Source organism: Cryptomeria japonica, chromosome 8 (genome assembly GCF_030272615.1).
Source record: "Cryptomeria japonica chromosome 8, Sugi_1.0, whole genome shotgun sequence".
Lineage (NCBI taxonomy): Eukaryota > Viridiplantae > Streptophyta > Pinopsida > Cupressales > Cupressaceae > Cryptomeria > Cryptomeria japonica.
Window position 1 is genome coordinate 699,694,604 of NC_081412.1, and position 23,446 is coordinate 699,718,049.

The 23,446-nt window shown below is 35.3% G+C and overlaps 1 protein-coding gene across 1 annotated transcript in view; it reads right to left on the reverse strand.

Moving 5' to 3' along the window:
• Positions 1 to 8,609: 8,609 nt before the first annotated feature.
• LOC131857921 (spore wall protein 2-like) overlaps positions 8,610 to 23,446 on the reverse strand; it is a 53,607-nt gene continuing 38,770 nt past the window's right edge. The window contains exon 3 of the mRNA XM_059210710.1: positions 8,610 to 8,881. Within this exon, the coding sequence (XP_059066693.1) occupies positions 8,610 to 8,881 (272 nt within the window). The remainder of the gene's footprint in view (positions 8,882 to 23,446) is intronic.

The window sequence follows — 23,446 nt, forward strand, 5'->3', positions numbered from 1 at the left end:
AGAGGGATTTAACATAAATCTTGATAACACATCATATGATACCGACAAAACCTATAAGTCATATGATATAGTGGCTATGATCACCATAACTCCTAGAGACAGAGATTGTGCAATAGTTACTCACAGATCAAAGGTAACTTTACAAGGAATACCACAAAATCAACCACCAGTAGTAGGGACCTATAATGTTGTTGAGAAACTTAAGAAAACTCTAGCACATATATCATTATTCGAACTTTTGCGTATTTCACCCACTCATAGAGCTATACTGGACAAAGCACTTCAAGATTCAGTAGCAGACAAAGATATAGATGAAAATGCCTTCTAGTCTATGGTAGGAAATTTGACACAAGGCACACGTATTACATTTATAGAACAAGATATTCCTAGTGATAGACTGCTTCATAATGACCCATTACATCTGGAAGCTTACATTCATAAGAGAAGAATCAAAAGAGTACTCATAGATGGAGGAGCCGGTCTCAACATTTGTACTTTAAAACTGGTTAAGGCACTAGGATATTCTGAACTTCACGTTGATTCATCCAAGAGGATAAATATCAAGGTATACGATGATGAAGAACGTCCATCAAAAGGTATTGTAACATTACCCGTACAAGTAGGACCTATAATAATGGAGGTCACTTTTCAAGTCTTGGATAGAGAATTGGGATATAAAATGTTATTGGTCTGCCCATGGATCCACACCATGCAAGCAGTACCATCCACATTTCATCAGTGTGTCAAATTCACATATAATGGTATTGAAATCACCATAAAGGGTGATCCAAATTCCTTCCAATATTTCAATTACTTGAAAGAAAGTGTGGATAATTAGATACCCACTAATCAAGTAGCACCTCTCACTACACAAATGGAGGCATTAACAATCACATAAACAAAAAAGGATATGCCTTCAACATCAACCTTACAATACAAGATATGGGTTGTGGAGAGTATTCTATTGCAAATAATTTAAGTGGGAAACAATTGTCTCTATCTCCTAAGTCTTTTGGGAAACCTCACAATACAATAAAAAAACAAGACAAAGGAAAAGAAATTGTTATATACATAGACTCATTCTCTTTCATTAGATGGGGTGACTTACAAGAAGAATCCCTGAACGAAGATGTTAACCATTGGATATATAGAGAAGAAGATCACATGACGATACCCAAAATACCCACAGATCAGTATAGCAATGGATTCAAAATCCTCCAGAGACATGGATATGATGGTACCATAGGACTTGGGTTACAGAAACAAGGAAGACTAGAGCCTATTGTTCCTAATGATAATCCAGGGAATCAAGGATTGGGGTATAAGCATGTACCACATATCACAGAGGCAAGACAACGTACCCTTGATATACTAAATCAACCAATGAAACTGTCAGACTACATACCACAAAGGGGATTTTCCACGCAGGTGCTTCTATCTTCATCTCAAAGAAGTAATCAAGTACCCACATCACCTAGTGCAAAATCAGATGGGGAAGACATGAGACAACTCTTGCAAGAACCTAGCACTGAATCACAAAATGATGCAGTCATTGATACAATGGTATAGGCTAATGTTGCAATAGAGGTAGGTTTACCACCACCAGCTGAATCTCATCAATGGTTATTGTCACTACTTCTAACATGAGAAATGACTCATGCTCAACCTAACAAATCAAATGAAGAAAGATTGCAAAGGCTTATACTAGGCTTAAGAAGGGTAACTAATGTTCAAAGAAGACCAGTCAATCTACACTAGAATCAACGACAAGAACAAGAAGAAATAAGTGATGATAGCTCACATGATGAAACATTTATTGAAAGTGAGACAAACTTACATGACTATGAGTTCTTATCACTCCATGATTCTAGCCCACCAGCAAGTGTAATATTAAGGTATCAAATAAAGCCTATACAAGATGAAAATACACAAAGTCATTCAAACAATCAAGTCTTCATATGATCAGAGTCTACTATAGAAGGGAGTAATGATTTACCCCTAGTACATTCACACTTGATTGATTGGGGGAAAGAAGGAAAGCCAACGCTGGATTGGTTTGAAAACGATGAAGCAATTGCATAATTTCTTAGAGTCAGAGAGGGGCTTCCACAAGGTGATCACAAAGTAGGGTTTGTTGTAGACCTAGATAGAACAACATACTTTGGAGAAGAAAGTACCTTTATAATAGAAGATAAAGATCAAAACACCCATAATGGCAAGAGCGAGTTGGGTAACCTTCCTATTGAAAGAGAAACTTCAATATTTCTTATAGAAGAAACATAAGAAGTAAACATAGCAGAAGGGGAGGTTGTACATAACATCCATTTGGCAAAATCACTAAGCAAAGAAGAAAAAGATAGATTCATTCATTTTTTCAAGCAACAACCTATCAATTTTTCTTGGTCCTATGCAAATATGCTAGGCTTAGACTCTGAATTAGTGTTGTATCACTTACCTTTGATACCGGGAGTTAAACCCTACAAGCAAAAATAGAGAAAAATGCATCCAAGTATTTCATTACTAGTTAAAATAGAGTTACAAAAGCTGCTGGATGTAGGTTTCATTAGACCTATTGACTATGCAGAATGGATATCCAACTTGGTACTTGTGACTAAGCCCATAGGAGGCATAAGAATTTGCATGTATTTCTAGGATCTAAATAAAGCTTGTCCTAAGGATGACTTCCCGCTACCCAATATCGATATGATAGTTGACCTAATAGCTGGAAATGAAATGCTATCCTTAATGGATGGTTTTTCAGGATACAACCACATTAAAATTGCACCAGAAGATCAACATAAAACAACCTTTACATGCCCATGGGGAACATACTGCTAGAATGTGATGCCATTTGGTCTCAAAAATGTCGGAGCAACATACCAAAGAGCCATGACAACGTTGTTTCATGACATGATCCACAACATAATGGAATATTATGTGGATGATATATTGGCTAAATCACAAACAAGAGAAGGTCACCTTGATGTCCATGCATAGATATTTGATCAGTTGGAGCAGTATAATGTCAGACTAAACCTGAAGAAGTGTGTGTTTGGCATGACAACAGGTAAACTATTAGGGTTTATAGTGTCAAAAAGAGGAATTGAAATAGACTCTGCCAAGGTCAAGGCAATCATTGATATGCAACCTCCGTTAACACTTAAACAACTAAGTGGGTTACGAGGAACATTGCAATCCATAAGGAGATTCATAGCGCAATTGGCAGATAAGTGTCACCCATTCCAGCATTTACTCAGAAAAGGAGATACCTTTAAATGGACAAAACAATGCCAAGAAGCTTTTGAGGCTTTGAAAGATTATCTTTTAAACACACTAGTGTTAATATCCCCTACTCTAGGAAAACCTCTATTGTTATACATATCAGCAACAAATTCATCTCTAGGAGCTCTATTAGCACATCATGATGAAAAAGGAAAAGAAAGAGCCATTTATTATATAAGTAGGACTCTGATCGGCTATGAGCTTAATTATACCCCTATTGAGTGAGCATTCTTAGCAATAATCTTTGCATCCCAAAAGCTCAGACATTACATACTGAGTCATAAGGTACAACTCATTGCATGCTTTGACCCACTGAAGTACCTATTGAGCAGAGCAACATTGACCGAGCAATTGGCTAAGTGGGTTATGATCCTGAGTGAGTTTGATATAGAATACATAGACAGAAAAGTCATCAAAGGACAAATTATAGTAGATCAATTAGTAGGGGCTCCTTTACAGGACAGTCACCCATTGCTGATAGACTTTCCAGACAAATCTGTGTTTACATTAACTGCATCTATAATGTGAAAATTATATTTTGATGGGTCATATACAAGTCATGGATCTAGAGCAAGGATTCTTTTCATCACCCCTCAATGGGATGCTATACCTAAGTCATTTAGGATAAATTTCTAATGCACAAACAATATAGTTGAATATGAAGCTCTTCTCATAGGGCTTCATACAGATGTACAGTGGAGAATACAAGAATTACAGGTCTATGGTGATTCACAGTTGATTGTAAACCAGGTCAATGATGATTACAACATGAAGGATGACAAACTCATGCCTTATAAGAAGCTAGTAGAAGATTACAAGGAGCACTTCAGCAAAATTACCTTTGAATAGATCCCAAGGATACAAAACAAGGTAGTAGATGCAATGGCTACCATAGGATCTCTTCTGAATATGCCTGCTAACGAAACTCAATTTGAGTTCATCATAGAACAGTTGATGCTACTAGCATATGAGACTCCCCTATAAAAATATGTATGTGCAATTGTGGATCCAAGATCACCTTGGTACAAAGAAATATATACATATTTACATACTCAGTACATGTCACCAGTACATGTCACCAGATCTATCCAGAAATCAAAAGAAGACCTTTATTCATTAGGCATCTAGATACACCATTATAGCTGATACTTTGTACAGAAAGGGCTTCGATGGAACTCTTCTTTGATGTCTTGATGAGAATGAAGCACATCTTGCTTTAAAGGAAGTCCATGATGGAATTTGCGGGACTCACCAAAGTGGTCCACCATTGTCAAAGAAATTGTTGAGAACATGTTACTACTGGCCAACTATGGAAAAGGACGCTTATAAGTATGTACAAAAATGTAAACAATGCCAAATACATGGAGACCTCAATCATGCACCAACACAAGATCTTCAACCCATTACATCACCATGGCCATTTTCACAATGGGGATTAGAGCTAGTGGGTAAAATCAACCCTACTTCTTCCAATGGGCACAAGTTCATTTTAATGGCCACTGAGTACTTTACCAAATGGGTTGAGGCAATTCCTCTTACATAAACTACTGGAAAACAGATAGCAAAATTCATGCTCAACTACATTATATGTAGATACGAGATTTCAGTATGCTTCGTTACAGATAATGGACATCCATTTAAAAAATAGGAAGTGAAAGAGTTTTATGACAAATTTCACATACAACAGAGATTTGCCACACCATATTATCTACAAAGCAATGGACAAGAAGAGGCAACAAATAAAACAATATTGAAAATTCTTAAGAAAGTTGTCACTGACATAGGATGGGACTGACAACTCTAGTTAAATCCCGCTCTTTGGGCTTACAGAACAGGAGTACAGACACCTACAAGAGAAACACCATATTCCTTGGTCTATGGTACATAAGCAATACTCCCTATTGAAATAGAAATACCATCTCTAAGAGTCTCCTTACAAAACATCATATCAGAGGAAGATTACTGAGTAGCAAGGTTACAAGAACTAGAAATGCTTGATGAAAAAAGACAAACAATGTTCAATCATATACAAGGATATTAAAACAAACTGAGATAGAGTTATAATAAATGGGTTTGCCATGAACTTTTGAAATGGGAGATCTTGTTCTTAAAGAGAATCAAAGGAATTTAGCAAAATGAGAAAAACCAGGGAAATTCGAACCTAACTGGCTAGGTCCTTTCATCATAACAAGGGTTATAGGCAATGGAGCATATAATTTGGCTACCATGGAGGGAGATCCACTCTCTGACCCTATGAACATCATACACCTTAAACGATATTATACCTAAGCACTGGGTTAGTTTAGGTTTTACTTTCCACATTGCATATCATATTATTCAAAACATTGCATTACATATAGTTTCCTTTTATTAAAATGCATCACATTCACCAAGTTTCTATATTTTCATATAGCAACACCAATAAAACAAGGCAACTGTCCAAGTTTATCATTCGTTTGCATTCAAGAGAAGCAAGGGTCATCTCCTTTCTTAGATATTCGGACATGAAGTATTTGAGGTTCTAAGGTCATTCATTTTCAACATTACCCTGTGATGACACTTTAATTATGGTTGGGTAGTGATTTCACTACTTGAGACTTGTTAACCCAAAATCTATCAATTGCTATATCTCAAACACAATAAATCTCTAATTCATTCTAGACACCTAGTTGATCATATGACTAGTGAAAAATCTAAAATTCTACTTCAGCGCCATTGTAATTATCACACCCAAGTAGGTTTCATTACTTACAAGTCAAGCCAAGAAAATAAAAAGATAGAGCTATGTCAAATTCATCTCAAGGCAAAAGAGCAATGATATATAACTAAAATATCATGCATACAAGTGCGATAAAAAGATTGACTATGGGAATGTGCAAGTAACTCCATCAGGGCTATGGATGCCTAGTGACAATGGAACAATATTTGAGAAATTATAGTCTATAACCTCGTCAGAGCTCTCAAGGCTTGCTAGCAGTGAGGCTTTATTCAGGATACTTTTTTAGTTAGGATAATCCAAGTAGCTAGTCATATAGGATGTTAAGGATCTTTAGTGAACACAAGAACAGGAATTAACTCATCTACACACACATGGGCAAAATAAGATCAAAGTTTCAAGAACCAATGGAGAAGTTTTCCGCGTCTCCATTTGTAAATCCTAGCAACTAAGTGTGTTGAGTTGAATGTTCCAAAGGGCCTTAGGGATTGATTGATCGCTTATCTATAAAACATTTTGCACCTCCAATTCAATTGGTATATTTCAAATGATACAACAAACATAGTCAACCTTGTTCGAATAGGAAATGCATCTTTATCATGCATATTGCATTAACATAGATCATGTCAAAAATTAATTGTCTCCACATGCATTCTGCAGATCATTATGTCATACAGGTCTACACACTGGGGGCATAACTGAAAAAATCCTAAAAATCATATAAAGTCTTGAAAAAATCCAAAAACAATTGAAAAACTTAAAATCCAAAAATAGTGAAAACCATAAAAAATACCAAAAACATCTATATAAAGTCCTAAAAAAATCATTCAAAAACATTCAAATATGGAAAACATAGCATCTGCAAAACAATCCTTCAAAAATAAAAAATATCTACAAAATGTCCTAAAAAAATCAATCCACAAACATTCAAATATCTATCTACATAATCCAAAAACATCAAAAAAGCTCTTGGAAAAGAACTAAAAATCAATAATCAATCAATAAAAAAACTTGCAATAAAATGTCTTGCGAGAAACAAATACCCTAGCAGATATCCAACAAACACTTCACACGAAGTTAACAAAGGATACGACTATCCTATCAAACATCTGCAATCAACTGATCAAACCGTCTTATCAATTGTATCATATCCATATGAAGTGATCATTATCTTGTCTTAAAAAAAAGAGGACACACTCGAAATTAGACAGGTCAGTCTTAAACGGGGTCCGCAACTTTCTGAGATCAAACATTATCAACCATCACATCAAGCAACTAAGAATGAAGGCACAAGGTCAATATAGCTGCTGAATTTTGTTTGGGTCAGTCTTTATCTTTTATCAATTGGTGATAGATTATGTTCCTATGATACTTAGGGATGTCCACAAGTGACTAGAGGAGCTATCATGGGCATTATCTTTTTCTTTGTTTGCTGTTTGTGGTGTGAACCGATGAAATTCTATGAAAATTTCTCTAGTGGGTGTCTATGATAGGAGCATTCAGCTATTGGATGCCACACATAACTCGACCCCTAGTGTAATTCCCAGAATGGAGGGTTCACTCCTTGTCTACTACGTGTTGGTTTATACAATGAGACATCTTTACATCTTGGTTCCTTATACCCTGATGTGCTAAGCTTCATTGTTCAATAATAAGGCTCAGTGATGAATATATATTGCACAATAAAATATGTGACACGGGTTCGTGATTCTTTCAATTTCATTCTCATCTCATTTGCTTATTGATATTTTGTTGATTTCTCATCTTTTCACTAAATCACATTCTTTCTAACATTCTTTCTATTATCAATCTCTTCTCTCTATCATCTCACTAACATTTCTTCACGGTGTATCTGAGCTAAAAATTTGTTCATCCATTATCATACAAAAGAAAAAAATAGATTTCATATAGATTCCATTACATTCATAAATATCAGTTAATATGCATTCATATAACATCATTAATACATACATATACTACCATTGCATTTATTAATCATATAGAATCAAATAGATATGCATCATAAAACTCATAGCATCATATAAGCATACATGGAAAACAAAACATAAATAGATCACTGCCAAAACCTGCATATCATATATATAACTCAAAAATGATATTGTGTACGAATACAATAAACAGGCAAGAAGGCTTAGATAACAAGATCAAAAATGTCTCAACCAACACTACCTCTCTTAGCAGGTGGATCCTATCCACTAGATCCTACCCCATGATGTCGAGGTGGTCCCATAAAACCACCACTGCTAGTTCGTCATGAAGTAGATCTACTCGATCTCCTCCCCATAAAGGCACTAAAAATAGGCTCTCTCTAATCCTCAGGGACAACTCTCTCATATGCCTGCTGGTAGTATATAGTCTCCTACGCAACAGTGAAATACCTATCTACCTAGTCGTGTGCATCTGTACCTGGTCTAAATAGATGATCAAATGCATCCATGCTAATTTGACCTCTCCAGACTGCCTCATCTCTCTCCCTCTGGAGATGATCCCTCTCAGCCTCAAGCGCACCATAATATGCATGGTAGGTCTCCCACTTGACATCTTGTCTAGCGACCTCCTCCTCCAAACTTTGGATCCGCGCCCTAAGAATCTACGGATCGTCCTCATCACCCACTTGTCCTCTCCCACCCTCTGCAATAGGTACATCCTCCAGCTTTGGCATATCCTCATCATCATCTCCATCCTCACTGCTAGATGACTTTGAGGAATCATCACTATCCGCATTGCTGATAGACTCAGTGTCTCCACCAATGTCTACATCCTCTCCCTTTGCTCCCTCATCTCCCTCACCTCCTTTCTCATCTCCCTCACCTCCTTCCTTGACTCCACCCTCCCCTCCTCGACTGACTCTCTCCCCTACGTCTATCCTCAACCACCTTCTAGGATGGTGAATCTATTGTGCTGTAATTAGAACTGTGAGGCCTCACCTCGACTCAGTCTGACATTCAGTGGATTTTGCATTTAGACTATTATGGATACTTTATTTTGATGCATTTTGAGACTTAGAACTTATATGATTTCAGGATTTGGATAACATTGCTATGATTTGATGATTTACTTATATGCTTTATGAGATAAAACACTACATGATTGTTAGATAGGATGATATTGCAATGATAGATGTCGTTATTGAATTTGCAGGACTTTACTCTGAATATAGAACTATGATGTATGTTTAGTTTATGTGAATTGGGATGAAATTGCTTATGTAAAATTGCTTGGTAAAAGTTGTATTTGATCTGTGCAAATGAAAATTGTATGCAAGTTATGATGTGCATTGTTATATTATTGAATTATATTATATATGGATATTTGGAAGTACTAATGTGTAAATTGAGATGCGCAGGAAAATTTACCATGTGACCATGGAAAATTACGGAGAATCAAACCTAGACTTATGTATGCTCGTAAGCCAGGGTTTGTCTATTTGGAGAGACAACACCCCATTTGTGTTGTATTTTATTCATAACAGTATATACTGCATGAGTGTTAAGTGTTATTTAAAATTATTGTGTAAAAACCACAAGAGACAATTTCATGTTTTATTTTTGTAAAAGTGTTTTATTTGTGTCACTTGACACATGTGTGGATTTAAATTTAAATGTTTTATTTTGTCTCTTGGTGGGAAAGTGTTTAATTATAGTTCTTCTTAAATAAAATAATGTGTTGTCATAAATACTTTGGGAGTATAATATTTGGGGTGGTCAACTTATGTTTGACCCGAAAATAAACTTCAGAGGGGTTTAAAATGGGTTAAATGAACACCTAGGGGTAGTTTAATAGGGTTTCCTAAAGCCCATAAGGTATACCTAGGGGTTAGGGGTAATTTTAGGCAAGTTTCTACTTTATAATGATCTTTTTAACGCTTTAAAAATTGGTTTTTTTGAGTTGAGCGAAAATTGAAAATTAGAAGTTAAATCTAATCAAGATTTTTCCTTTTGGAATGAGAGTCTTTTTGCATTTTTGCTTTCTTTCCTTTTTGGTTTTTAGAAACTTGTGAGAACTCTGAGAGTGAGCTTCTTAAGCAAGATTTTTGAGATTTGGAGGGTAATCACCCACTCTCCATTTTTGGAGACAGAAGAAAATTTGAAAAGAAAATAATGTTATGGAATAGAAAAATTGATTAAGGGTAGAAGGAAAAAGATTTGTGGATTGGGCAGCTCTTCATCAAATATCATAATACCTTTGGCAGATTAAGGTTGGTTTCAGTTATTCTTTTTATTGTCTTCTTCTTGTTTATGTCTGGAAGTTGTGGTGTAAGAAATCTGTGTTCTTGAAAGTTTGTGTTAGAAAATCTTTTGGTATTTTTGCTTTATGAATTGTTGTGTTTTGGGAGTTTTCTCAAGATCTCTTACTATTGGGAGAGAAGAGGATCTTGAGGGTGGTAGCAGTGACAACCCTCGAGTGAGAGACTCTCTTTGAGAGCGATCACAAGGGATCTTTGTGTGACCCTTGCTGCATGGCCTGTTTGTGCAATGGGGGTCATAAGGAGGGATATAAGGCTAGAATGCCTTTGGGGGGCATAAGGAATAAGGGGTTGAGATTCTTGATATTATTATTGTGCCATGAGGTGGCTTCTTGTTTAATTCATACTTGCAGTTCTCCTTAGGGAATTGGTCCACTACCACCCTTTGAAAATGTTCATCACCAAAGTGTGGTGCTGTGAAAGCCAAGTTGGGAATGTGTCTAGAAAATCTGTATGCAATGCTTTCTATGTGTTTGCCTGTTTGTTACCCGTCTAGGATTTGGTTCTCCGAGCTCGGGGGTGGCTACCAGTTAGCCTAGGCTGGGAGGTGAGCACTCCGTGGTCATTTTTGTGTTTTTCTATTATGCAGGAAAGTCAGGAGAAAGAGAATAGGAAACATGAAAAGATACAGAAGATTATTGTTGAAGATACTTTATTTCATTTGCAAATAATTGTTTAAAGTTATTATAGAAGCAAGCCCTCATTCTTAGAAATGAGAGGCAAGATGTAATTCTTGAAATTTGACTTGGGGTTATTGTTGTGGTTAAACAAAGAAACATCCAGTACAATTTGCAGAATATCTTAGAGTTGTAAGAAGAAAAGCTTGTTTTATTTCTACTTCTCATTTGTAGTAAAAGAAAAGTTATTTTGAGTTGCATGCAAAAGCTTCTTTGTATTATGGAGAAAAAGAATAGATTTCATTTAAATTTTATCTATATTTTACTTGTGGCAAAATACGAATTTATTTTACTGAAAAATCTTATGTATTTAAAAAAAAAAGGAATGCTTTAAGTTATTGCTTAATTAGTTGAAAAATCAATGAATATATTTATTAAGGAGAAGTATATTGTTTTTCCTGAAAAGTTTTTCTAGATTGTATTTCTAATTAGTGTTGGTTAAAAAGCTTAACAATTGAATTTGCTTCATTCCTCTCAGCAATTAGAAACAAATAATTAAAAAAAGAAACTTAAGTCTATATATATATATATATATATTTGAATTAACATATATTGCTTTTCCTTTGTATATTAATTTAAGATTGTTGCATGTAAATCTTTTTTTTTTTTTTTAAATGTATTTATTGGAATAATTTCACCCTTTTTAAACTATGATTATAAATTTAATATAAATATAAATATATATACATATATATAAATATATATATATATTTATTTAAAAAAATAATAATAATATTAAATTTTTTTTTAAAAAACATGGGGAAATGTTTTTGGGTCCATGCGGACCCCACTGTGTGTACGCACAGTGAGGGCCGCGCGGCGCCCACTGTGTGCACACATAGTGGAGCCGCTTTGGCTCCCACTGTGTGGACACACAGTGGATGGCCGTGGCCGCCACTGTGTGGACACACAGTGGATGGCCGCGGCCGCCACTGTGTGGCCACACGGTGGGGAGCCGCTAGCGGCGCCCACTGTGTGGACACACAGTGGTGCCGCGGCGCCCACTGTGCGCCCACACAGTGGCGCCACGGCTCTCCCCGCCTCCAACATCCGAAACCTGCACAAAAAAATAGACATGGCCGCCTTGGGGTCTTCGGCCCAGCATAAAATTTTCTGTTAAAAAAGATATGGGTTAAACCCTAGCCCGGGTGGGGCTAGGGCAAATGGATTTTAAAAATAATATGATAATTAGGTTTGATATTATAATATGAGAAAATAGAACCCTAATTAGGGTGGAGAAATATGAATTAATATTTAGAAAGTTATTGTGCTTTTGAATTAGAATTAAAATATTTAAAATATATGTAATATATATATATATGTATCTATATATATATATGTATGTATATATATAAATTCTGGTCATAATTTGGATTAAGTATTTAATTATAAATATATATATATATATATATATATTTATATAATTCTGGTTATAATTTTGAAGCAAGTAATAAAGAGAAATTTAAAAATGGTTGGTTAGGCTATATAGTCATATTGGAGATTAAATTAATTTTTCTCTCTTATTTTTCTTTAACGTGATTGATTTAATAAACCTAATGACTAGGTATCTCGTGGAGATAAAATTAAACCAGTTAGTTTTTCCGCAATTTTGAATTTAACAATCTATCGATGCTTGGTTCACCTCAGGACTAGCTCGAATTTAATTATGAAAATTTCTATAACGCTTGTCGTGTGAGTGGACTTGTTAATTAATTAGTATGTTTTTAAAAAAAAATTTGTTCCGTTTTTGCCCTAAATTTTGGGCATGACAAGAACAACATGATCAGTAAGTGGCACTGGCTCGTGACTAGCAAACCATGCATCATACTCTAGCGTCATCCCTGGATCTGCTGCACCTCTATCCCAACCCCAGAGTAATGGCTACAGAGCATCAAACTTAGTAGAAGCAACATGTGGCTGAATGCAAACACCCCAATCAGATACCTCCCAAGATACACAAGCAAAATAAGTGGTAACCACTGGTATCACATGTACCTCACCAAACTATCTCAGTACCTGCCCTGGAAGATACATCTCAATAATCTGCTAGGTCTTGAAAGTCCTACCGATCAGATATCTCTATTGTTGACAAAAAGGCAAGTGTACTGTGTCATCCGCCCAACCGGGGAAATCTAAGTACGATCTCCAAATAAAATGTTGCAGTATGTCCAACTGATGTCTCCAATACAAGGTGTTACCTAAACCCCTATGTCTAATACCTCTTGTATACCTAAAAGAATAAGGTTCACCAAGCTGCAAATCAACATGAATAATAGGCCTAGAGATAGAAATATGCTCCCATGCCCAAGTCTGGAGCAATGTCACACCACAACTGATAGACTGATATCCTAGACATGGAACCCATGCATATAGTCAATGATAAACAATCATATCATGGAGCACTCTACCCCATCTAACTGGAAATCCGTGACCTCGTCTGTCCGGTATCAACAAACTGCCAACAACACCACATAGTACAATAGTCATGTCATCATAATCTAATCGAGCCCAAGGAATGTCATATTGGCCACTGATTTGTAAGTCCTGTATCTCACACTCGAAAAGTGCACACAATCTAGCAATGCCATCATCATGGTCGTACACAACTCTCTCACCATGAATCGAAATACGTAGTATACGCCATACATCCTCTAACATAATGGATGCTTCCCCAGTCGGAAGATGGGATGAACAAGTCTCAGAATGCCACCACTCTATCAAAGCTGTAATCATGGCCCTATTGGTCGTAACCTCTGGTAAGTGTAATACATGATATAAACCAAGCTGGTGGATATGCTCAATCTCCTCATCAAGTAAGTCTGCACGAAGATCAAGTCCACTAGGTCTCCTATGTCGATAGTATGACACTCCAATGTTCTCCTGCAATGAGAAAATGTTGAAAATATCAGATATCGAATCACAAAAAACAAAAAAAAATTCAAACTCATGACAAAAATTACACATACAATGAATGCGTGATAGTTATTACTAATGCGATATGCTTATAGCTTTTGCGTGACATTAAGAGCTAATGCGTAATGATATGAGCACATGCATAACACTAAGCACTTATGCATGATGATATGCACAAATGCGGAACATTCTACACTAATGCGTAACAGTTAAGGCTAATGCGTAACTATTAAAGTGTTTGCGGTACATTTAATGCGAATGTGTGAAAAATGATATGCTAATGCGTGAAGAAAAGGAAAAAATTGATCACTAAATTTTTTTTGAAAATAGCACAAAACAAGCAAAAATATCAAGAAAATTTTGGATAAATACCATGTCGCCAGTCCCAGGAGGTCTCTGATATGAATGTACTCGGTCAGGTAGGTGCAATCAAGCTCTATAACTAGCCATGATGATCAAAAAACTTGAAAGAAAGGACATAAAGTGCAGAGAAAACCAAGAATTTACCAAATACTAAATGAGCAAATGAAAACCTAAAATCTCTACTTATAACTTCAAATTAGGGTTTTTGGACACCTCGACACCCTTGGTCCCCGCCAGCTTCAAACAACTTGTAGCCTACTCAAACGATCTCAAAATTGCACGAAATTTCACACGCTTGCTCATTACACTAGTATTGAAAACATGGTCTCAATTTTTGAATTTTCCGACCACCTTTTCTGAGGGGGCATGATTACACTATACAACAGTACCAAGGCATACTCGGGTAGAATTTTTCATTTTCTTTGAAACAATGTTGTTCCGACTTTGTCTCAAAGAGGGGCAAATGTAGACACCTAAAAATGTCTCATTGATCATGTACTAATTATTCCTCTAGTTACTTAAATAATTCTTTAATTAAGTTAATTAATCATATTCTTCTAATTTCATATTTCCTCATAATCTTACTAATTATTCTATTTCTTATTCTTTCATCATTTAATCATTTTCTAAATATTAATTAAATATTTATTATTTAATTAATTCTAATTAATTCCCAAATTTAAATAATCTTTATTATTTAAATAAATTAATTCTCAATTTCTATCTCTAATCATCTAATCATTCAACCCTCTTCTAAATATTAATTAAATATTTATTATTTAATTAATTGTGATTTAATTCCCTTAATTTAAATAATCTTTATTATTTAATTAAATTCCATTTCTACATAATTAAATAGTTTCTTTAAATTATTTAATTAGCTAATTAATTATTCCATTTCCAAAACCCTAAATTTTAATTTTATTTAATTTCGTATTTCTTTTAATTTCTTCTAAATTCAAATACATGTGCATGATTTCAAAAACCAAATTGAAAATCAAAGTCAAGTTCTAAATATATTCAAATACTAAATTGAATTTTAAGTAAATTCAATTATTTGAATTAAAATCTCATGCAAAGATTGAATTCAAAATCTAAGTCAAAGTACAAGCACATGCTAAATTAATTAATTCAATCAATCAATCAATTAAATCATTTATCTCTCCAATCTCTAGTTCCATCTTCTAGTTAACTATTTCATCCTCTTTATTTCCTCCAATCATCCTTTTTCTTCCCTCAGTTAGCTTTTTCTCAATCAGTTGACTATTAATTAATTCAATCAATCAATCAATTAAATCATTTATCTCTCCAATCTCTAGTTGCATCTTCTAGTTAACTATTTCATCTTCTTTATTTCCTCCAATTGTCCTTTTTCTTCCCTCAGTTAGCTTTTTCTCAATCAGTTGACTCCTTTGATCTATTCAATCTATTGAGTTTCACCTCTAAATCAGCAGTTCAACTATCAATCAACATGTGAGCTCACCTGAGATCCACCTATTGATCAATCTGTTCCACCTTTCAATCAATCTTCTCCAAAAAATCTATAAATTGAGCATCCAATCTCCATTTTCAATAATCACGAACTTTGAATCTTTGTGTCACTTGCAGGTTGCCAACACAATATCTGAGAGCCATCACACCACAAAGAAGAGAAGAGCAATGGAAGCTATATGCAATCTTGGAATAGGGAGTTTCATTGAATGACTTTAATTCATATTTGTTTGATATTGTATTATTTCATTGTCTGTTTGTTAGAATATTTGTTTTTTAAGATGAATTTTACATGCACACATTTAGCATTGTGGTTTTGGGTTTATCCCCTTGTGTTTGTGGTCTTTGTTATGTTCGAGTTTCATAGCATTTGGCTTCATTTCCGGTGAGATGTGGATTCTGCTATTGGCCCAGTTGATGTGTTCTTACCGGTTAGTCTGGCAGTGTGTTGAGCGAAGATGATTTCAGGTTGCCGTTGATCTCTGTGACTTGCGGATCATTGGAGATATTGTTTTGGGTCGTGGTCAGTATTCCCAGAGGTCCGCGCATCATTTTATGTTTTCATGTTTATTCTTAGTGATTTGAGCCGACATGTTACCTTTGCATGTTTCATGAACCAGTTGGTCTTTGGGCCGATTTGATTAAGTTGTAATTATTTGTGGGCGGTATATATACAGAGGTTTGCAAATCATTTAGGGAGATAGAAGTCAGAAGATAGAAGACAAAGTTGTGAGATCAAGCGAAGATGTAGATCCGACTAGATTCTGATCCGGTAGGACTGAGGCCGGAAGGCTGAGGTCTAGATTAGGGTTGAACCAGCAGACTGTTCCCGAAAGCTGATTTGATATGAGGATGATCTGAAGATCTTGTAATTGTGTTGTAAGCATTGTTTGCATCCTCAACTGCGATCCAACATGTGGCATGTGTAACTCTTCAGATTGTAATAAGATATATTCAAATTGTTCACCGGTTATGTGTTTTGTCTTGTTACCGGTTGTTCTTTCTGCTGTTTCTAGCATCTTGTTACCGGTTACTGATATGTTTTGCATGATTCATGTGTTTATCTGCAAGGTTGGAATGTCCTTCATTGGATCTCCCTCCCTTAACTACATCAAATGCACTACCAACATATCATTTATCGGTTGTTATACCACATCGGTCTCCAATACATGTCTTCAACACAAGTCAACACTAACTTGTGTATGGGTGACTCCAATGATCATTATGCTGGATGAAATTCTCTTCTTTACTGGTGACCTGCCTTGCTAGTTGACATCAATGACACCATTTCCAGTATGCATCAATGACAATGTTTCCCATGCATTTTCTATACACCATCCTATACCGATTGACATCAATGACAACACAATGCCAACAATTGGAATGGCTCATTTATTACTTGTTTTGTGTTAATACTTTGGCTTCCTATGGAATTATGCCCATGTTGTCATTTTGGGTGACATTTTAATCATTTGAGTTACTCCTTATACTTAGCCACGTATTTCATCTTTGTATCTAAGTCTATTTTCCTCTCTGCCATGAATGTCCTACTTGTTTGGATATATGTGCTAGAATAATGGGTATATGCGCTACTTAATTATATATATGTGTTATTATGAACCTTGAATGCATTGTTCTGTCACCTGAGTGCGCTATTTGATTGAGCAAAAGTGTTGTAGAGTTAAGCATATGCACTTGTATGTTCTTTAAATGCCCTGTTTTAGAATTTATGAACACTGAGAGCGGGGGGTGAATTAGTATTTTGGAATTTTTAACTTTGACAATCTCTCCTTTAAACCACTTAATGCATATGAAATAAATTAAAGTGGAGAACCATAAGGCAAAGATCAACAACACCATAACACCAATATTTTTACGTGGAAACTTGGTTAAGGAAAAAACCATAGTGAGATTCTAACCCACAATATTAATATACTCTACTAAAAGTATAAAAATATTACAAAAGAAGAATGCACATTCATTCATGCACACTACCTAGAGCTCACTACTCAAATTACAAGTAAGGGCTACAACCCGGAAGGCTCATTTCCTTTCAAAATGTTTGTAAGAGATTATAATGTATTTTGAACTATGAAATAGCATAAACAAATGTCTGGATATGGTTTTGTTGGCAATTGACACTCATCTAGTTTAGCAGTGTTGCCATTGATGGCAAACACCATCATTTTGGGTTGGACACTTAACCGACACTCACTGGTATTCATTGTTTGGCAACTGACATACAAAGGAACCCGCAACTGACAGACAAGGGAAATTGACAAACTAGGAACCAGTACATGAGGCTGAGATAGGAAATTGATCCAATAGGTTTACACGTCAGTGATAAACGACATCGGTCACAAAGTTTAATGCATTTATTTTTTTCTAGGCCGACATGAAAATAAATTATAATATCATTGTAAGCTGACATAAGGCATTTATGTTTATGTTTGGGAAGGGTATTTAAGTCAGTCCAATTAGATTATTTTGATATACATAAGTGATATAGGCAAAGTGATATTGTCTAAGCGATCTTGTTCGACAGATTGTGAATGTAATATTCTATAGTCATTCTTGATTATTGGTTTAGAGGGTTGGGAAGCAAAGTAAGTTACCGGTAAGGGAGGACACAGTGAAAACTAGTACAAACAATGCTTAAACTGGAACTCATCCAACATAGCAGATGCATTTCCTGAGTTCAAAATTTTGTTTGTAACTCCATATTTGGTGTTTGTAGTAAGTGAGGCTCCTTTTGTGATGAGCAGTGTACTCTAGGTTGTTGGCCATCCTACATGTGTAGGCGCCCATTGTAATATTTATTCATTTGGCTAGTGGATAGTTATTGTGGGTTACCAATCCCATCGTGGTTTTTCCTCTTTGAGGTTTTCCATGTATAAATCTATGTGTTATGGTGTATGTTCTTGTGGTTGCATCATTTCTACTTGTTGTTACTCTCTTTTATGCATATCGGTTAATAAGTGGATTTGCTAATAAGGATAAAAATACAGAAAGTGGAAGAAAAATGATTCACTGCCCCATCTTAGTGTTCTTGGATTCCAACAATTAGTATTAGAGTTTGGTGCCTTGGAGTAAGTGTAACAACTTGAGGAAGATCCTGAATCCAGAATCCATGGAGATGAGTATGGAGAAACAACTTGAAGTAGCACTTGAAGACTATGATGTTGAAAGGATGAATAACTTGAAGTTACAAGATGAATTAAACTCTACAAAGGAATTCATTCTTATCCTACAAGAAAGGCTATCATTTGTTGAAGCTAGAAGGAAGGAACTTTAACAAAATCAGGATGATGAAGAGAAGAATGTTCTTAAAGAACAATCTCAGAAGCTGAGTCAGGAGAATAATGCCATGAAGAATGAAATGCAAGCCCGAACTATGAGAATGTCTAAGGAGATTGAAGACTGGAAGAAGAATGAAGAAAATATTAGCAAATCTCTGAAAGACAAATCTGAAGAATGCATTAGGCTAGCACATGAGAATGATATGTTGAGAACTAAATTGGTGCAATCTCAGAATAATGAGCAAGAGTTGGAAAGATTAATAATAGTCCTAAGGGGAAATTTGGATATTTCTAATGAATATAGAGACAAGTTTAAGGCCAGTTTTGCAAAGCTTGATGAGCTATCGAAGGATCAAAGGTGCAAGGGAGACACTATAGGTCTTGGATTTGAGCATGGAGAAAGCTCTGCTACTACAAATGAAGGTGAAGCAACTGGTCAGAAGAACAATCAGGAGAATTCACCTGTCAACCGAAATCTTAAATCAACAGTAAGGAAAACCAATGCACATAAATTCAATGGTAGATGTTTTGTTTGCAATAAATTTAGTCATATGGAAAGACATTGTAGAGATAGAGCAATTATGAGTAATAATTTAGTTCCTGGTCAGTGTTCAAATTGTAAGAAGTATGATCATAGGACAAAATATTGTAGAATGAATGTAAAATGTCATGCATGTGGAAATTTTGGACATATGGCTAATCAATGTAGGTCAAGGAATGATCAAGGATACAACAAAGCAATTCATAAAAATAATGTCACTTGCTATACGTGCAACAAAATAGGACATATTCCTAAATTTTGCTGAAGCAACAACAATCCGGTAGGAAATGATGAGAAAGGAAAATAGAAGGTTGAAGAGATTAGGAATGAGAATGAGAATAAATGGTTAGGAAATCTGAAGATCACTGATAGAGAAAAAAAATTCGGTTACTCAACCGATAGATTAGAACATTCCTACACTGACAAAAACTCACTCGGTAACTAAGGTATTAGCATTAGGGGGAGGCAAATTAATGAAAGATCTTGCATTACCCCTAGTAGAGGTCTGAAATTTGGTTCAGATCTTGGAGAAGTCAATATAAAGATTTTCTAGTAGTGAGTTAATAAATTTTTTAAGGAGATGCACAAGTAATGGGTAAAATTCTTTGTAGATAAACCCGATTTCTTTACTCCACTGGTATTCTCTCCTAAGTTTGGTTTTCAAGACATATCAATTGATGGCAAGGGCAAGGGTATATTAGGTATGGATACACTATTTTTGGAACTAAAACTAACAGAGGATATTCCTTCGACAGAACCACTTGTACATAATATAGAGAAACCGATAGATAACATTGAAACTGTACAGGATAAGCAAGATACACCGAAACAAAACATTCTGGATGTAGAGGTCATTGATGTGGATACATAAAATAAATAGGATGAGGATATTGAATATCTGACAAAAAATGTACATATAAAAGAGGCTAAGGTTGAGTAGGTTACTGTAGCAAGTGGTGAAGCCACCAGTGCCAGTCAGCAGGTTGGAGAGTACAGTCATTCATTGTTGGCACTTGGCTCATCAGGTCAAGTTGATTTTGGACAAAAGGATATTGAGAAATTGATAAGTTTTGAATTAATGTTTCTTGCATCTTAGAAGTTAAGGAAGGAAGGATCACAAGACAAGCAAGTCATTGAGAAGGCCATTCCTATTTTGCAGGAGCTTGCACCAAAGTATAAGGTAAATTAGATTGGAAGCCCATCTGAAAAATTGAAAGGTTTGATAGAGCATATTTCCAAAGAGTTTAAAACTCTTCAATAGGTATCAAACCGATAGTTAATAAAGAGGTACAATGCAGGCAGATTGGTAACTTATAATAATATGATTGCATCTGATAAGACTAGTCTGAATGAATAATTAAAAAGGATTGATGAGGCTCTCATTTAGTGTAGTCATATATATCGGTCTTTCTCTAACACATCACATTTAAAAATAGACCTAGATAGTAAAATAAAGGAGGATAAGGAGAAAATTGAACAACTACTAATCCGTTTTGATGGTACCGAGTCATTGACCAACTCTCTTGATGGTCAAATTTTTCTTTTTGAATATGAAATTTCAGCCCTAGAGAGGGATAAGAACAAAATCATCTAGTGGGCTAGAGAAATGAGAGGATTGGTTAGTCCCCGATTAAATACCTTATTGCTTCAGTGATCCATTTTTCACATGAGTGTTGCCATCAATTCCAATGGGGGAGATTGTTGGCAATTGACACTCACCCAGTTTAGTAGTGTTGTCATTGATGGCAAAACACATCATTTTGGGTTGGTCACTTAACCGGCACTCACTGATATTCATTATTTGGCAACCAACATACAAAGGAACCGACAACCGATAGACAAGGGAAATCGACAAACTAGGAACCGATACATGAGGCTGACATAGGAAATTGATCTTGTAGGTTTACATGGCAGCGATCAATGACATCAGTCATGAAGTTTAATGCATTTATTTTTTGTCTAGGTCGACATGCAAATAACTTGTAATATCATTGTAAGCTGACATAAGGCATTTATTTTTATGTTTGGGAAGGGTATTTAGGTCAGTCCAGTTAGTTTATTTTGATATACATACGTGATATAGGCAAAGTGATATTGTATGAGTGATCTTGATTAACAGATTGTAAATGTAATATTCTATAGTTGATCTTCATTATTGGTTTAGAGGTTTGGGAAGCGAAGTAAGTTACCCGTAAGGGATGACACACTAAAAAATGGTATAGACAATGCTTAAACTAGAACTCATCTAGCATATAGATGCATTTCCTGAGTTGAGAATTTTGTTTGTAACTCCATATTTCATTTGTGTAGTTAGTGAGGCTCCTTTTGTGATGAGCATTACACTCTAGGCTATTGGCCTTCCTGCATATGCAGGCCCCTATTGTAATATTTATTCATTTGGCTAGTGGATAGATATTGTAGGTTTCCAATCCCACCATGGTTTTTCCTCTTTCAGGTTTTCCACGTATAAATCTATGTGTTATGGTGTGTTCTTGTGGTTGCATCATTTCTACTTGTTATTACTCTCTTTTATGCATACCGATTAATAAGTGGATTTGTTAATAAGGCTTAAAATACAGAAACCAACAAAACACTAATTCACCCCCCCATCTTAGTGTTCTTGGATTCCAACAATTGGTATCGGAGCTTGGTGCCTTGGAGTAAGTCTAACAGCTTGAGGAAGATCCTGAATCTAGAATCCATGGAGATGAGTATGGAGAAACAACTTGAAGTAGCACTTGAAGACTATGATGTTGAAAGGATGAAGAACTTGAAGTTACAAGATGAATTGAACTTTGCAAAGGAAATCATTCTTATCCTATAGGAAAGGCTATCATCTATTTAAGCTAGAAGGAAGGAACTTTTAAAAAATTAGGATGATGAAAAGAAGAATGTCCTTAAAGAATAATGTCAGAAGCTGAGTCAGAAGAATAGTGTCATGACGAGTGAAATGCTATCCCTAACTATGAGAATGTCTAAGGAGATTGAATACTGGAAGAAGAATGAAGAAAATCTTGGCAAATATCTAAAAGATAGATTTGAAAAATGCATTAGGCTGGCACATGAGAATGATATGTTGAGAACTGAATTTATGCAATCTCAGAATAATGAGCAACAGTTGGAAAGATTAATAATAGTCCTAACCTGGGAAATTTGGATACTGCTAATGAATACATAGACAAGTTTAAGGCCAGTTTTGCAAATCTTGATGAGCTATTGAAGGATCAAAGGTGCAAGGGAGACACTAGAGGTCTTGGATTTGAGAATGGAGAAAGCTCCAGTACTACAAATGAAGGTGAAGCAATCGATCAAAAGAACAATTAGAATAATCCACCTATCAACCAAAATATGAAATCACCGGTAAGGCAAGACAATGGACATAAATTAAATGGTAGATGTTCTATTTGCAATAAATTTGGTCATATGGCAAGACATTGTAGAGATAGAGCAAATTAGAGTAATAATTTAGTTCCCGATTAGTGTTCAAATTGTAATAAGTATGGTCATATGATAGAAGATTATAGAATGAATGTGAAATGTCATGCATGTGGAAAGTTTGGACATATGGCTAATCAATGTAGGTAAAGGAATGATCAAGGATACAACAAAGCAATTCAAAAAAATAATGTCACTTGCTATGAATGCAACAAAATAGGACACATTGCTAAATTTTGTAGAAGCAAGAACAATCCAGTAAGAAATGATGAGAAAGGAAAACAAAAGGTTGAAGATATCATGATGGAGCATGAGAATAAATAGGTTAGGAAATCTAAAGATCAACTGATAGAGACAAAAACCCAGTTAGTCAACTGGTAGAGCAAGACATTCCTGCATCGACAAAAAACTCATTTGGTAACTAAGGCATTAGCCTTTGGGAGAGGCAAATTAATGAAAGAT